The sequence below is a fragment of the Xenopus laevis genome, chromosome 6S, assembly GCF_017654675.1.
Source record: "Xenopus laevis strain J_2021 chromosome 6S, Xenopus_laevis_v10.1, whole genome shotgun sequence".
Lineage (NCBI taxonomy): Eukaryota > Metazoa > Chordata > Amphibia > Anura > Pipidae > Xenopus > Xenopus laevis.
The window spans coordinates 25,308,762-25,326,569 of NC_054382.1; the positions used below are offsets into that span (position 1 = coordinate 25,308,762).

Sequence of the window (17,808 nt, forward strand, 5' to 3'; positions counted from 1 at the left end):
ATAATATTCTGTACTGAAAACTCAGATGCATGGTGTTGCACACTGCATACAACACAGATCAAGCAGGCTAATCCCACTGCAACTGCACAGTTTATTAGTTTCTTACGGCGGGGACAAACAAACTGATGACTGCACATCACTTGGGAATACAAACTCCAGCAACAAAACTTGGTTGCAGCCAGAAGCAAGTACACATGAACAATACAGAGAATAATATTCAGTACGCGAGATAATAAGTCAACTGCTGCTGAACTACAACTCTAAGACATTGGTTCTTAGGCCCCTTGGGACTACTCATGTGCGTTACAGTCTAGAAGCAGTTTGAGAGCTGAATATTAAAAAAATGTTCTTCTAGATTTAGCCTAAAGTCATTATTTGTGTAGCTATCATAAGAATGGTTGATAGGCTAAATGATATCACATTTATTGAAGAGATAATGAAGCTTTCCAGCAAAACAAAATCCTTTTATCCACATAACTTTAAAGGAATTGTACAGTGTAAAAATAAAAACTGGGTAAATAGATAGGCTGTGCAAAATAAAAAATGTTTCTAATATAGTTAATTAGCCAAAAATGTAATGTATAAAGGCTGGAGTGACTGGATGTATAACATGTCAGTCAGACACTTATTCCTGCTTTTTAGCTCTCTTTGTTTACACTGACTGGTTACCCTGGCTACCAGGCAGTAACCAATCAGAGACTTGAGGGGGGCCACATGGGTCATTTCTGTTGCTTTTGAATCTGAGCTGAATGCTGAGGGTCAATTACAAACTCACTGAACAGAAATTTACCATGTGGCCCCCCTTCAAGTCGCTGACTAACTCAGAGTTATAGAGCTGAAAAGCAGGAAGTTGGATTCTGGCTGTTTTATTAGACATCTGTTCACTCCAGCCTTTATATATTACATTTTTGGCTTACTAACTATATTAGATACATTTTTTATTTTTTTCATAATTATAAAGCACTGACATATTCCACAATGTTCTAATAGCAGTACAGTTGAAAGAACAAGTGTATGTGGTTCCTATAACCTATTGATACAATGCGATTTTGTTTGTGGGAACTACTAGCTAAAAAGATGTTAGAGTAATTTGAATTCTGAATTAAATTTAATAAAACTATCAGTTTTTGCTACAAGATTATATTTAGAAAAGTGCTTCTTTTGCAAGCTCATACCACTGTGGTAGGACGTTGCAAAAGTTGAATATCCCCTTTGAGCAGTAAAACTGCTTAATTAGCACCTTGATGGATTAAGTATTTCTAGGCAGCAAATGTAAATGATCCAAAAAATCCAAGAACAGGTCTTGATTCAGCCCAATGAAAAAATCCATTGCAGTAACCTTAACGTTTTAAACTGGGTGTACAAGGTTACAGGTGGTTACAGCAATGGCAGGAATAAACATTTACAAACATATAATATTCTGTACTGAAAACTCAGATGCATGGTGTTGCACACTGCATACAACACAGATCAAGCACACTAATCCCACTGCAACTGCACAGTTTATTAAGTTTCTTACGGCGGGGACAAACAAACTGATGACTGCACATCACTTGGGAATACAAACTCCAGCAACAAAACTTGGTTGCAGCCAGAAGCAAGTACACATGAACAATACAGAGAATAATATTCAGTACGCGAGATAATAAGTCAACTGCTGCTGAACTACAACTCTAAGACATTGGTTCTTAGGCCCCTTGGGACTACTCATGTGCGTTACAGTCTAGAAGCAGTTTGAGAGCTGAATATTAAAAAAATGTTCTTCTACATTTAGCCTAAAGTCATTATTTGTGTAGCTATCATAAGAATGGTTGATAGGCTAAATGATATCACATTTATTGAAGAGATAATGAAGCTTTCCAGCAAAACAAAATCCTTTTATCCACATAACTTTAAAGGAATTGTACAGTGTAAAAATAAAAACTGGGTAAATAGATAGGCTGTGCAAAATAAAAAAATGTTTCTAATATAGTTAATTAGCCAAAAATGTAATGTATAAAGGCTGGAGTGACTGGATGTATAACATGTCAGTCAGACACTTATTCCTGCTTTTCAGCAGTTGAAAGAACAAGTGTATGTGGTTCCTATAACCTATTGATACAATGCGATTTTGTTTGTGGGAACTACTAGCTAAAAGGATGTTAGAGTAATTGGAATTCTGAATTAAATTTAATAAAACTATCAGTTTTTGCTACAAGATTATATTTAGAAAAGTGCTTCTTTTGCAAACTCATACCACTGTGGTAGGACGTTGCAAAAGGTGAATATCCCCTTTGAGCAGTAAAACTGCTTAATTAGCACCTTGATGGATTAAGTATTTCTAGGCAGCAAATGTAAATGATCCAAAAAATCCAAGAACAGGTCTTGATTCAGCCCAATGAAAAAATCCATTGCAGTAACCTTAACGTTTTAAACTGGGTGTACAAGGTTACAGGTGGTTACAGCAATGGCAGGAATAAACATTTACAAACATATAATATTCTGTACTGAAAACTCAGATGCATGGTGTTGCACACTGCATACAACACAGATCAAGCAGGCTAATCCCACTGCAACTGCACAGTTTATTAGTTTCTTACGGCGGGGACAAACAAACTGATGACTGCACATCACTTGGGAATACAAACTCCAGCAACAAAACTTGGTTGCAGCCAGAAGCAAGTACACATGAACAATACAGAGAATAATATTCAGTACGCGAGATAATAAGTCAACTGCTGCTGAACTACAACTCTAAGACATTGGTTCTTAGGCCCCTTGGGACTACTCATGTGCGTTACAGTCTAGAAGCAGTTTGAGAGCTGAATATTAAAAAAATGTTCTTCTAGATTTAGCCTAAAGTCATTATTTGTGTAGCTATCATAAGAATGGTTGATAGGCTAAATGATATCACATTTATTGAAGAGATAATGAAGCTTTCCAGCAAAACAAAATCCTTTTATCCACATAACTTTAAAGGAATTGTACAGTGTAAAAATAAAAACTGGGTAAATAGATAGGCTGTGCAAAATAAAAAATGTTTCTAATATAGTTAATTAGCCAAAAATGTAATGTATAAAGTCTGGAGTGACTGGATGTATAACATGTCAGTCAGACACTTATTCCTGCTTTTTAGCTCTCTTTGTTTACACTGACTGGTTACCCTGGCTACCAGGCAGTAACCAATCAGAGACTTGAGGGGGGCCACATGGGTCATTTCTGTTGCTTTTGAATCTGAGCTGAATGCTGAGGGTCAATTACAAACTCACTGAACAGAAATTTACCATGTGGCCCCCCTTCAAGTCGCTGACTAACTCAGAGTTATAGAGCTGAAAAGCAGGAAGTTGGATTCTGGCTGTTTTATTAGACATCTGTTCACTCCAGCCTTTATATATTACATTTTTGGCTTACTAACTATATTAGATACATTTTTTATTTTTTTTCATAATTATAAAGCACTGACATATTCCACAATGTTCTAATAGCAGTACAGTTGAAAGAACAAGTGTATGTGGTTCCTATAACCTATTGATACAATGCGATTTTGTTTGTGGGAACTACTAGCTAAAAGGATGTTAGAGTAATTGGAATTCTGAATTAAATTTAATAAAACTATCAGTTTTTGCTACAAGATTATATTTAGAAAAGTGCTTCTTTTGCAAACTCATACCACTGTGGTAGGACGTTGCAAAAGGTGAATATCCCCTTTGAGCAGTAAAACTGCTTAATTAGCACCTTGATGGATTAAGTATTTCTAGGCAGCAAATGTAAATGATCCAAAAAAATCCAAGAACAGGTCTTGATTCAGCCCAATGAAAAAATCCATTGCAGTAACCTTAACGTTTTAAACTGGGTGTACAAGGTTACAGGTGGTTACAGCAATGGCAGGAATAAACATTTACAAACATATAATATTCTGTACTGAAAACTCAGATGCATGGTGTTGCACACTGCATACAACACAGATCAAGCACACTAATCCCACTGCAACTGCACAGTTTATTAGTTTCTTACTGCGGGGACAAACAAACTGATGACTGCACATCACTTGGGAATACAAACTCCAGCAACAAAACTTGGTTGCAGCCAGAAGCAAGTACACATGAACAATACAGAGAATAATATTCAGTACGCGAGATAATAAGTCAACTGCTGCTGAACTACAACTCTAAGACATTGGTTCTTAGGCCCCTTGGGACTACTCATGTGCGTTACAGTCTAGAAGCAGTTTGAGAGCTGAATATTAAAAAAATGTTCTTCTACATTTAGCCTAAAGTCATTATTTGTGTAGCTATCATAAGAATGGTTGATAGGCTAAATGATATCACATCTATTGAAGAGACAATGAAGCTTTCCTGCAAAACAAAATCCTTTTATCCACATAACTTTAAAGGAATTGTACAGTGTAAAAATAAAAACTGGGTAAATAGATAAGCTGTGCAAAATAAAAAATGTTTCTAATATAGTTAATTAGCCAAAAATGTAATGTATAAAGGCTGGAGTGACTGGATGTATAACATGTCAGTCAGACACTTATTCCTGCTTTTTAGCTCTCTTTGTTTACACTGACTGGTTACCCTGGCTACCAGGCAGTAACCAATCAGAGACTTGAGGGGGGCCACATGGGTCATATCTGTTGCTTTTGAATCTGAGCTGAATGCTGAGGATCAATTACAAACTCACTGAACAGAAATTTACCATGTGGCCCCCCTTCAAGTCGCTGACTAACTCAGAGTTATAGAGCTGAAAAGCAGGAAGTTGGATTCTGGCTGTTTTATTAGACATCTGTTCACTCCAGCCTTTATATATTACATTTTTGGCTTACTAACTATATTAGATACATTTTTTATTTTTTTTCATAATTATAAAGCACTGACATATTCCACAATGCTTCATGGAGAGTAGAAATTATTCACATCAGTCCCTGCCCCACAGGAGTTAACAATCTAATGCCCCTATCACAGAGCCACTTTACCTGCCTGTATGTTTGTTGGAAGAAATTGGAGTTGAGTTTTAGGGCTCTTACACATGAGCGTTCTGACCTGCGCTCCCCTGTGTTCCGTTTTTTGGCGTTCAGCCGCAGGGGAGCGCAGGAATAGACGCAAGTCATTATTTGAAATGGGGCTGTACTCACTCAGGCGCGTGTAGGCGCCGAACGCAGGTTCAGACGCAACATGCTGCATTTTTCCTGCGTTCGGCGCCTACACGCGCCTGAGTGAGTACAGCCCCATTTCAAATAATGACTTGCGTCTATTCCTGCGCTCCCCTGCAGCTTAACGCCAAAAAACGGAACGCAGGGGAGCGCAGGTCAGAACGCTCATGTGTAAGAGCCCTTAAAGTTTGCTTGGTTCTTCAAAAAGTGTATGATATACTTGTGATTGGACATATAGTACATTTTGGGTAAATGTATTATTTTTCATTACTACTAATACAATAATAGTGGGTAAGGCACAAGTTTTAAATAGTGCATTGTATAAAACTATTTGAATCAAGTGCCGAGGTCCATTAGCTGTGAGTTAAAGTGACAGTGACAAATCTATGTTAACCGAGTTCTTTCCTCTCTAATTGCTAGTACAGATGATAAGAGAAATTAGTGTCCATTTATCATCTCAGATAGAATTCTTTCATTTATTAAGCACTTGAAATCAATGCAGACAGTGTTTCCTTTCCCCTGATATCTTCCCCGCTACATTAGCCACATATTTGCCCTATGTAATCTCTAAGCCATTTATTCATTGCCTGGAGGAAAAATGATTTCATAGGGAATTAAATCATCAGTTTGACACATGAAGTCTGAGCAAAATGTTGCCTTTAACAAGAAAGTTGAAGTTGTATACAGTTCAAGCAGATTTCCTCTTTTAGTTTTAAAAACTTGTCTATGACTATGACTATTTTTATAAGCAGAATAGTTAAAGGAACAGTAACACCAGAAATTGAAATTGTTTTAAAGGAATGGTAATATAATATAGCGTTGCCCTGCACTGGTAAAATTGGTGTGTTTGAAACACAACTATAATTTATTTAAATAAGCCATGTGGGAAGCCCTCCAAGCAACGGTTACACAATAGATAACATACGTTTGGAAGAATTTCATTATATACTACAGAGCTTATCTGTTATCTACTGTGTATCCTGTGCTTGAATGGCTGCCCCCATGGCTACACAGCAGCTTGTTTATATAAACTATAAGAGTCTTTCTGAAGCAAACACACCAGTTGTACCAGTGCAGCGCAGCAGGACATTATATTCTCATTACTTTAAAACACTTTCTTTTTTTGTGTTACTGTTCCTTTAAAACAATAAAATAAAGTAATAAAATATCTTACCCTGACCCCTGTTTATTATGATACAGGTATGGGATCTGGGAATGTGATGAATATCTGTAAATATATTATAATATAATAACCACAATCATTGATTCTGGAGTAAAATCCATTCCTTGTGTCGTCTCAAATATCTACACATACAACATAATTTTGCTTGTGGTCATTAATAATATATGCAGATGACAAGCACCATTCTGAGCATCTTACTCACCCCAGCCGAGCAGATAATACCAATGTAAATGCTGTTCTTCTGCAAAAACTGCCACCACTATCAGTGTATGGAGGTAGATTCCTTCACAAAGCATCCAGAAATAATTGCATCCCAGCATGTATTGGCTAAAAAACTGGAGAACTTTGCAGCTTACCTGGAAAACATAAATGGAGATAAAGCATTCAATTAAAATGAAGCCAAAAATGATCACACCAAGCAGCTTGATAAGACTCTTTTAGGGGTTTTCTATTCAAATGACCATGAGCTCAGATTAAGCATTCATAAACAAACCTCTACATACAGTATAACCTGTTACTTAAAGGTTCACACATCACTTTTAGGTCTATATAATAAGTATCCCCTAAAATATGTTATAAAGTTTAAATGGTTGCTTAGTTTCTTGGTCTTTACCCTTTTGGCCAAATTCAGAAAAACGTATCTCCTAATTCAGTTCCAGATGTTCCTAGCACTTGTTGGCTAGCTAGCGCAAGGTTTGCTATATTTTTGAAGAAAGAACCATTTTCTTCCTGCTTTCTGGAAATAACTTTGATAACCACATAACAAATTATAAAGCATTCAATTGCAAACAAATAGCTTGGTACCAATTTATCGCTAAAGAAGACTTCAAGCTCCAGGAAAGTTCCAGTTGTTTTGGTCTATTTGCTCCTCCCAAACACATACGCAATGAAAGACGCAATGAAAGACATGGCGACGGATGCCCCTGGCTCATTAGGAATGTAATGACATAAACATTTCTTCTGATGAAACTGAAATGATCAGGAGTTGTGTATGGGCTGCATTCACTTTGGCAGGAATTCATTATTATAGGGATGGGTCCCCTGAAGGTGCTTTGACAAGGCAAGAAGGTTACCTTACGGCACTTAATCAGAAAGTTGGGTAAAATAGATCTCCCCATTTACCATTTACTGTATATTCAGTGCTTTAATTTAAAAAATTACAGTGATTTATTGAAAACAATGCCAGTCCCACATTAACGCTAATACACATATTAAAAGGGGAACTCCGGCTTCCAAACCATAACCCACAATGCATTGCACCGTGATGTCCAGTTCCTTATTGAAATCACATGTGCAGGGAATTTGGAGGATGCAGGCTGAGGACAGATGGCTGTTGATAAAAAGTAACAGTAGTCAGCCAGCTCAGCAAAGTAGTCAGACAGATCAGCAGGAGACCAGGGGGCTAGGCTTAGGGAACTGTTCCAAACCATTTAAAATAATGAAAAGTCTACATATTTTTTAATTAATGTATATTGCAAAGCTGCTTGAAATTATGTTTACTTTTCAAAAAGCTCAAGTTATGTTTCTGTGGAGTTCCCCCTTTAATGGAATTATAATCAGAATGTCCAACAAGCCAATAATAGTCATATTTCTGTCTCTGTGTCACTGAGTGGGTATGTATTAATATATGTAATGTAAAGGCAATTCAATTGTTACAATGCGATTCCTACTACATTTGTTAGTCAAGTCCACCATTTTTTGTTCAGCGGGGCAGTCATTTAATGAGACACAAGTTCACGAACCAGAGGCAAATAAACTTCCAGTAATTGCCATGTAACAGATTAGGATAGATTTCTGACTACAGAATAAAGTTTACATTCGTGTAGACAGAACTGTAATACTGTGGAAGTTCATTAGCCTTGTCATTAACCTGGGGTCTATGTTGTAAGACAAATGGCCATATGGTCATTATTATTATATGACAATGATGCAGATATCATACTGTATGTATAGAATGCTTATCGTCTCAACTAATCACTGGCTGCACTTCCATCTGATGGGCCACTCTGTTGATCACTTCCCAGGCAGCTCATAGCAATGACACACAGTCTGTATGTACAGTAAGAGGCAATATATCAGAACGCAGCCAATCCTGGTGAAAAGCGAATGAGATTTAGAGAACAGACCCCAATCAAAGCCAACACAGAACGGTATATAGTTACGTCTGACATAAACCATGGATCCTTTCTGTACATATGAATCTAAACAGACTGTCCAAAAATACATTTGAAAAGGGCTTCTTCAACGGAGATACACAACTTTTCAGGCCAAAATTATATAAACAGAGGTGAAGCTATTGCTTTGGCTACACGTTCAGCCACTGTTAACATGTGAGATTCCTCCTATCTCAATTAATTAGTATAAAAAGGTGATAAAAAGGGAAATGTTATATTTTGTCCTAGGTGTATATCAAGAAAAAAGTTTAAAATAATGAAGGACAGCATTCCATGTTATTCTCTGTACATAAACCACATACAAGTTACATTCCCAGGCTATTGGCAGCAAGACTGGAAACAAGACCATGTCTACTTGTTTTTCTGCAGGGAAAGTGCTTCAAGCAATCAGACTTTTTTATTACAAAATCTAGTAAAATAGGTATAAGATCTATTATCCATAATACTTGGTACCTGGTGTTTTAGGCGTCTTTCTGTAATTTGGATCTTCATGCTTTGGATCCACTAAGAAAATTATTTAACCATTAATGAAACCCAATAGGATTTTTTTTTTTTAATTATTTGATTAAAATAGAGAGGACCTTCCCGTAATTCAGAGCTTTCTGAATAACACATTTATGGATAGCAGATCCCACCCCTGAATACCCATACTTTCTCTCAGCAATCTGTCTCTTTTCATGCAGTTGAATTAAGTGGGATTAAGGTTTCAAAGGATAGTTAGGTCATATATACTTTGGCGTATGCTCCATTTGCTGCCTTAGACAAAATAATAGACTGAACTGTCTTCCATAATAACCAATTATGACACAAAGGGGCAGATTTATCAAGGGTCGAACTTCGAAGTGGAAAATACTTCGAAATTTGACCATCGAATTGGATTACTTCGACTTCGAATGTCGAAGTCAATGTTTTTTTTAATCGAACGATTTGAACGATTTTCCTTTCGACCTTCTAAAGACTTAGCCAAATGTTGGCTATAGGTTCTAGGAGGTCCCCATAGGCTAACATAGCAATTCAGCAGGTTTAAGGTGGCGAAGTGTCGAAGTCAAACTTTTTTAAAGAGACAGTTCTTCGATTTACTTCGAAACAAAGTCAAAGTCGAATTTAGGCCTATTCGATGGTCAATGTACCCAAAAATAGTCAGAAATTCAAAGTTTTTAACTTCGAAAATTCACTTCGACCCTTAGTAAATCTGCCCCAAAGTCTACATTTTAAATCATTTATATTTAGAAAGTTTATTTCTTTGAAATGAGGCTTGTATTTAATTCTCATTTTCACAAAAGTTCCCCTTTAATTATTTCATATTAATTGAGGCAACAAATGGTAAAATATTAAATTTAAGTCCATACTACATTTTAGAGCTTAGCCATCAATTCGTTTTTAAGTGAGAATGGAAAAATAGGATGAAATGTTTCATAAGAAACCAAGTGAATTATATTAGAAGAAATAGATATCCTCAATACATGTATGGGATCCGCTATCCAGAAAGCTCAGAATTACGGAATGGCCATCTCCCATAGACTCCATTATAATCAAATAATCCAAATGATTTCCTTTTTCTCTGTAATAATAAAACAATACTTTGTACTTGATCCCAACTAAGATATAATTAATCTTTATTGGAAGCAAAACCAGCCCATTGGGTTTATTTAATGTTTACATGATTTTATAGTAGTCTATGAAGATCCAAATTACTTAAGGATCCATTATCCAGAAAACCCCAGGTCCCTGGGCTTTCTGGATAACAGGTCCCATACCTGTATTTGAGCAGGTCCCCTTTTCTCATAATATGGTTACAGATATAAGAAATTTTAGTTGTTAATAGTCACCCTGTAATCATTACAGATATGTATTCAATACAAGTATGGGACCCATTATCCAGAATGCTTGGGACCTGGGGATTTACAGATAAGGGATCTTTCTGTGGTTTGGATCTCCATAACATAATTCTACAAAACAAATATACTTAACATTAAGTAAACCCAAAAGTATTGTTTTGCATCCAATAAAGATTAATTATCTTAGTGGGATCAAGTACAAGCCACTGTTTTATTATTACAGAGATAAAGGAAATAATATAAAACATTTTGAATTTGATTAAAATTAAGAAATTTTAGTTGTTAATAGTCACCCTGTAATCATTACAGATATTTATTTTATACAAGTATGGGACCCATTATCCAGAATGCTTGGGACCTGGGGATTTACAGATAAGGGATCTTTCTGTGGTTTGGATCGCCATAACATAATTCTACAAAACAAATGTACTTATCATTAAGTAAACCCAAAAGTATTGTTTTGCATCCAATAAAGATTAATTATCTTAGTGGGATCAAGTACAAGCCACTGTTTTATTATTACAGAGATAAAGGAAATAATATAAAACATTTTGAATTTGATTAAAATTAAGATGGTCTTCCCTTAATTCAGAGCTTTTTAGATAACATGTTTCTGGATAGCCACTACTATATACTAGTAAATGATCCAAAATTTCACCCTGACTGGCCTTCAGGCTGGGTTCCCTCATCCTATGCCTCGCACTCCCTGGGAGGATATTATTATGTTATCAAAGAGTTCTGTTAAGAAAACATTTAAGAAATGTGCATTATAAAAAGAATAATATACCTCCTGCTATATACTAAAAGACTATCTCATAGCAGGGGGCTTATTATTTCTTATTCTGGTTTCCTGTGACTCTCATCCTTTCATTTGGTGAAACAGACAAAATACAAAACAAGCCACATAATTCTCTCTCTTTTCTGTGTAATGCTCTGTTCAGTGTAAAAATAAAAACTGGGTAAATAGATAGGCTGTGCAAAATAAAAAATGTTTCTAATATAGTTAATTAGCCAAAAATGTAATGTATAAAGGCTGGAGTGATTTGACGTATAACAAGTCAGTCAGGACACTACTTCCTGATTTTCAGCTCTCTTTGTTTACACTGACTGGTTACCCTGGCTAACAGACAGTAACCAATCAGAGACTTGAGGGGGGCCACATGGGTCATATCTGTTGCTTTTGAATCTGAGCTGAATGCGAGGATCAATTACAAACTCACTTAACAGAAAATTACCATATGGCCCCCCTTCAAGTCGCTGACTAACTCAGAGTTATAGAGCTGAAAAGCAGGAAGTGGGATTCTGGCTGTTTTATTAGACATCCAGTCACTCCAGCCTTTATACATTACATTTTTGGCTAACTAACTATATTAGAAACATTTTTTATTTTGCACAGCCTATCTATTTACACAGTTTTTATTTTCACACTTAACTATTCCTTTAATTACTCCCAGGGAAAAAAACAAATCCTTATGCTATTTGTACCCAACAAAAGGGTTAAATAAATTGTGACGCACTTCTTGGGTCTTTTGGCCGAATAGGCTTGCTGTCTATCACTGATTTAAATAAGAGATTAGCTGTTCATTTTGCAGCATTCTACTGACAGTTTGTTGACAATTGGCAGAATACTGGGGGGTTTACAGATTAGTTGATTTGTATGTTGATTTGCCAAGCTGTTAAACCAATGCTAAACTGATAAAAAACAGAAAATTCCACATCGGTGATGAACTCATACGTATAAAAATATTTCTGCTTCTAAATGTCTTTCGATTGAGCAAAGTAAATGCTCTTGTCTAAATTTTTCTAAGTGTAACTGTCCTATCCTATCCACTAAGTATGCACCATCATCCATCTTAAAGGGGACCTGTCACCTGAAAATTTTTTTCTTAATCCTATTTTATCCCATTAGTCAAGCAAAATAAACTTTAATTACACTATATAAATTATTTAATCTTGTTTCCTTCGGTCTGGGAATTCATAATTATAGCAAGCAGGCAGGAGCCATTTTGTGGACACCGTTATAAAGGCAAGCCTTGTATCATCTCAGAATCTTGTTTGTGCACCAGACTGGGGGACCTGATGTCCATCCCCATGCCCTGGCTACACAATTAAACGGTGAAAAAACGGGGGAATGTGAGAAGTGCAGTGACATCTAGTAAATTCTGAATGGAAAGTGAAAGTAATTGCCTGCCCTGTCTCTATGTCTTAGGCATAGGGGCAAGCAATATTTGATTGACAGCTGAGATTTTTTAAAAGAGTTTACGATAGTTATGAATGCTTTAATAAAATATAAAGAATTTGGATTTCATGTTTAGTATGAAAAGGACTTTCATTATACTTTTTATGTCTGGGTGACAGGTCCCCTTTAAAGGGCATGTAAAGGCAAAAAAAATAAAATCTTATTTTTACTTTCTTTAATGAAAAATAAACTTATCTCCAATATACTTTAATTAAAAAATATGTACCGTTTTTAAAAGAAACCTGACAGTATGCAGTGAAATTATCCCTTCATTTACTGTTGTGGATAGGAATTGTCAGATGGTCCCTAACTGCTGAGCAGGAAAACAATCATACTTATCAACAGCAGGGGGAGCCCCCGCCTTATTCCCAGCCATGCAGAACTCAAGCAGCTTTGTTTATGACGATCCCTAAGCAACCCAGACCACACTATTGGCCCGTGTATGGGGGCCCCGACGGGCTTCCCCGATCGAGATTTGGCCGAAAATCGGCCAGATCTCGATCGGATGGGATTAAAAATCCCGTCGGATCGCGGCCGCATCTGTTCGTTGATGCGGTCCCGCGATCCGACCGCCCGTTTGCGAATGCTAGGAACCGATCTTTGGGCCCTAGGGCCCACGATCGGATCTGCCCGATATTGCCCACCTCAAGGTGGGCATATCGTAGGGAGATCCGCTCGTTTGGCGACATCGCCAAACGAGCGGATCTATCCATGTATGGCCACCTTTAGTCTTGCAAAGATGTTTAACAAATTTACAAGATGGTGACCTCCTGTAGCCAACTTTGAAAGCATAAATTATTTGTTTGATTAGGCTTGTGGTGCAGTAAGTTCATGTTTATATTTAGTATACAAAATACAGCATTTCTAGCCTTATTCTATTTTAGACTTGCAAAGATGTTTAACAACGTTACAAGATGGTGACCCCCTGTAGCCAACTTTGAAAGCATAAATTATTTGTCTGATTAGGCTTTGTGGTGCAGTAAGTTCATGTTTATATTTAGTATACAAAATACAGCATTTCTAGCCTTATTCTATTTTAGACTTTACATGCCCTTTAATAAAGATATTCATCACAAGGCTGACTTCACTCACACTCATACTTTTTAGTCTTTGTGCATGAAAAATCCCTTTGTTTCTTATTTATAAATCACCCCTAGAATACCAAAACTTGCTTCATCGTGCCGTTAAAATGATCAGTTGTCAAAAGTGATATGAGAAGAGAAGGATAAGCCATTAGCACAGCTAAAGAACATTCTTGATAGGCCACAGTGCTGCTTCCACTCAGATAAGAGTGATGAGCAAATGATCCACAGCAATCATTATACAATACAAGTCATTGCAATTGTGCAAAGCATGAATCGATCCACAATTGCCTGGCAGAATATTTCCATCGGGTTGCCTTGAGTCAACCTGTTTTGCATTCTAAATACAAAATGAGAAACAAAATGCAAAGGACTTGCTCATCTTGTATCCTGAGGCTCAATAGTTGCCAATAGATTTTGCATGAGCATAAGCACTGTGTCTAATTGCATGTGAAGTAAACCTGAGGAAACTACTCCAAACGAGTCACCAATAACGTGCTATTTGCAAAAGTCATCTCTCTTTATTAAAACAGCTCTTTCCATTGTCACTCCCCTTCTCATGCTCCAGTCTGTCCATTCCTGTGTCTCCTGACACCACACCCCCTGGTTTTCCTCTTACATTTCAAATCACCTATATCTGCTGGAATTCCTTTTTGCTTTGACCTAGGCCTTTTATTATTCTCTCTGTATATTTCCTCCCTTTGGCCAATTAATCAATTAAAATGATTACGACCTCCATGCTGCTGACACTCAAATTTATCTTCTCTTCTAACCTCAGTGGAGATCTTATATCAAGCTCTTTTTGTATGTCAGCCATTTCTATTTGGACTTCTTCTGCTACTTTAACTATGATAAACATTACAGATTACATTACATTATACAATAACATTCCAAAAATCTATATGCCAGTCAGCAACTCCACTATCACCCCAGGTCTATTTCCAGGCCTAGTCCCACAGGGTGATATCTGTTCTGACCTCTAGTTCATTCAATATATCCATCTATTAAAGGAGAAGGAAAAGTTAAAACTAAGTAAGATTTATCTGAAAAGTCAATACAAATACACCAGTAAACCCTCAAAGTAATGCTGCTCTGAGTCCTCTGTCAAAAGAAACACCTCATTTCTTTCCTTCTATTGTGTACACATGGGCTTCTTTATCAGACTTGTTGTTTTCATCTTAAACCTCCAGAGCACGGGCTTGAGCATGCTCAGTTTGCTCCTTTCTCTTCCCTCTTTTCTTCCTTCTCTCCAGCCTGCAGTAATCTGATTCCAGAGCTATGAGCGAGCAGGGAGAAACCCTTCATCACACTAAATGCTAACTTATTATAATTTACACTCATCATGTCACATATTGATTACTGCAATTCTATTTTAATTTGTCTACCCCTTCTACTACTCAAGTCCATGATAAATGCAGGTGCCAGGCTCACATACCTCCCCACACTCCACTGAGCACAACACTCACAAGTTCACAAGTCTGCCCTGCCGTATATTCCTTAAGTTTTCTCTATCACCTAAACACTTGTTATGCTCTAACCATTTACTACTCAAGTCATTACTTCTTCACATACTCACATTCCACATTTTATTAGAACTAATGACTACTCTCCATCTCTGGAATGAACTTCCACAATCAGATTGTCTCCCAATCATTCCACTTTCAAATCATCTCTTTAACACTGCAAGGTTACAAATGCCACATTTCTCTCTTACACCTGCCCCTGCCCCTCCCTGTACCTTATGTCTCATACCCCTTCTCATTTTACAAGCAATAAAAAGAACCCTTCTTACTTGTATTGGTTATTATTTCTATGCATTCTGTAGATCTGATGTATATGCCCTTTTACTGGACATTATTTTTTATTAATGCTTTATAAACATAAAGTAATAATCATAATACTTTCTCTTACAGCAAAAATAAATGAAAAATAAAGGCCAGTTATGAGCTGGAAATACTTTCCCACTGAAATAATAGCATTGTCACAGAGAGAAGAGCTGTCGGAGAAAGGCATAAAAGACTATGAAAGGGAAAACAGGGAGATACAGTAAAATAGATTAAGAGAACAGCAGTGAGAGAAAGAAAAGACATGCTGTTATTTATAAATATAGCTTTTACTTCAGGCTTTACTTTTTAAAAGGGCCTTTTTATATGTTTCAGTATAATACTGAGAGGAAAAGTGAGTTTTTCCGATGTCTATTTTTAGAGTATGCAGTTTTCTACTTTTGACAGCTTTTTACATTTTGTTTAATAACAATAATATTAATGGAAGAGATTTCCTTGGAGCACAAAAATGCAAAAGAAAATGTACCTTATGAAGAAAAAAACATTGCAGGTATAATATATATTATAATAACAGCAACTGCCTCTCCTTTGCTGCTCCTGGGGTACAATCTGTGTTAGACTGGTTTGGACCATGCAGTTGTACATATAGTATAGTCATTACACAAAGCGAGTAAAGTCAGTGGTCCTTAACAACCAAGGGCACAAGTCATGTCTAGCATCACAAGTCAATCTCAACAATACTCTTAAATGTTGTAAATGACAATTCTTAGGACATTCTTTAAACCTCTGCATATATTGTACTTAGTTCCTACTGGTGATAGCCACCAAGGCATCATTATCATTTTTGTTTGACCTGCCCAACTCAAAATTTCTTTAACACTTCACTCGCCTACACAACCCAAAGTTTTGACGCACATCCACTCCTCGATGATTAAAGTTCCACAAGGCTAAATATTGCTGCTGATGGAGTCACCTGACACTACAGTTACAACAGATCCAACTTACCTATAGGATTTGTCATCAAACCTGGTATGGCTGCATTAAGTGCATTAAAGGGATCCTGTCATCGGAAAACATGTTTTTTTCCCATGACAGTATCCCTTTAACCAGATTTAGGTTGCTAGCCCTCTAAATATCAAGATAAACAAGATAAATTACATCTGGGTACACTCATATTGTAGAGATGCCAGGTTTTTTTACCAGTACTTTTATCATATACAGTAATGTTCTGGATTATTCTGAAAAAAGGACATTTGACCACCATGCTGAAACTTGGGTGTCATTTCTGTGATCCTGTTCTATCCATCAAGGCTAAAATGATGGAGTTTTATTTTCTACACACTGTTAAAATGTAAAATGCATACTGAGTGCATGTTCTTTTAAAGCTGCATCCCTGCCCCCCCCCAATAATATAGTATAGCTTACATTAGGCTTCTGCTGTATTTATAGCCTGTTATTGGGAAATGATGCTGCACTGGTCAGCGGGGAGATTATTCACAGCCCTGCACTTTACATTCTGAGATGATTTAGATCCATATAATTTAAATTACTTTGCATATTTCTAATGATTAGGAATGTGAATTAGAGATTAAGCAGATGTACGGTCAGTCTGCCCCGTTATGAATCAAGCTTATATTTCTTGCCTCCCTACTGATCAGAGTTCTTAACTGATGGTTGTAAACTGTGCTGACAATAATATGTGCTGTTGGATTACTCCAATTTGACAGGATGAGTGGGCAGTATAGAACACAGTATAGAGAGAGTGGGGAACAGTCGTAGAATGAATCAGAGGCAAGACGATTGCATAGTACCTTTCCTAGACATTGTAAATATGTTTCTACGCATGGGGTTATGATTGGTATATGACAAGCAGCTATATACCAAAGAAAGCTCCAAGTCTTCTAAATTAAGAATAGGTTTTAATTAGCTCTGTTCTATATTAAAAAAAAAAACCCTTCCGCATTTATTCACTTCTTTTAGTAGGAAGCCATTCCATTTACTAACACAATCCTGTAGCATGAAACCCAGTTTCCCCTACTGAAGCCGTTCCCATTATACAATAGCCATTCCTATATTATAATCTACAGTATAAATAAAGCAATGAAGTTCAAGTGATACTTAATGACATAAATACTTACAGGATCGCTCCTCACAAGATCCGTATCTGGCACTACTGCCGTAAGGTGAACAATTGTAAACAATGAATTCAAAACATAAGAGGTAAAGAGATTTTTATGCAGCGTTATCCTCTGGCAGCTCAGGCTCCTAAAACATAATAAAGAATACATTATTAACACAGCCATATATACCACACATTCAATTGTTCTGCTGGAAATTGGTACATAAGAACAATCCATTAGTAGTTAGACATTTTAGT

At 36.6% G+C, this 17,808-nt stretch overlaps 1 protein-coding gene across 2 annotated transcripts in view; it reads right to left on the reverse strand.

Moving 5' to 3' along the window:
- calcr.S (calcitonin receptor S homeolog) overlaps positions 1 to 17,808 on the reverse strand; it is a 161,279-nt gene that overhangs the window by 37,463 nt on the left and 106,008 nt on the right. For both annotated transcript variants that reach the window (XM_018269183.2, XM_041567480.1), the window contains 2 exons: positions 17,570 to 17,696; positions 6,517 to 6,670 (listed from right to left, as the gene is read on the reverse strand). In XM_018269183.2, the coding sequence (XP_018124672.1) occupies positions 6,517 to 6,670; positions 17,570 to 17,696 (281 nt within the window). The remainder of the gene's footprint in view (positions 1 to 6,516; positions 6,671 to 17,569; positions 17,697 to 17,808) is intronic.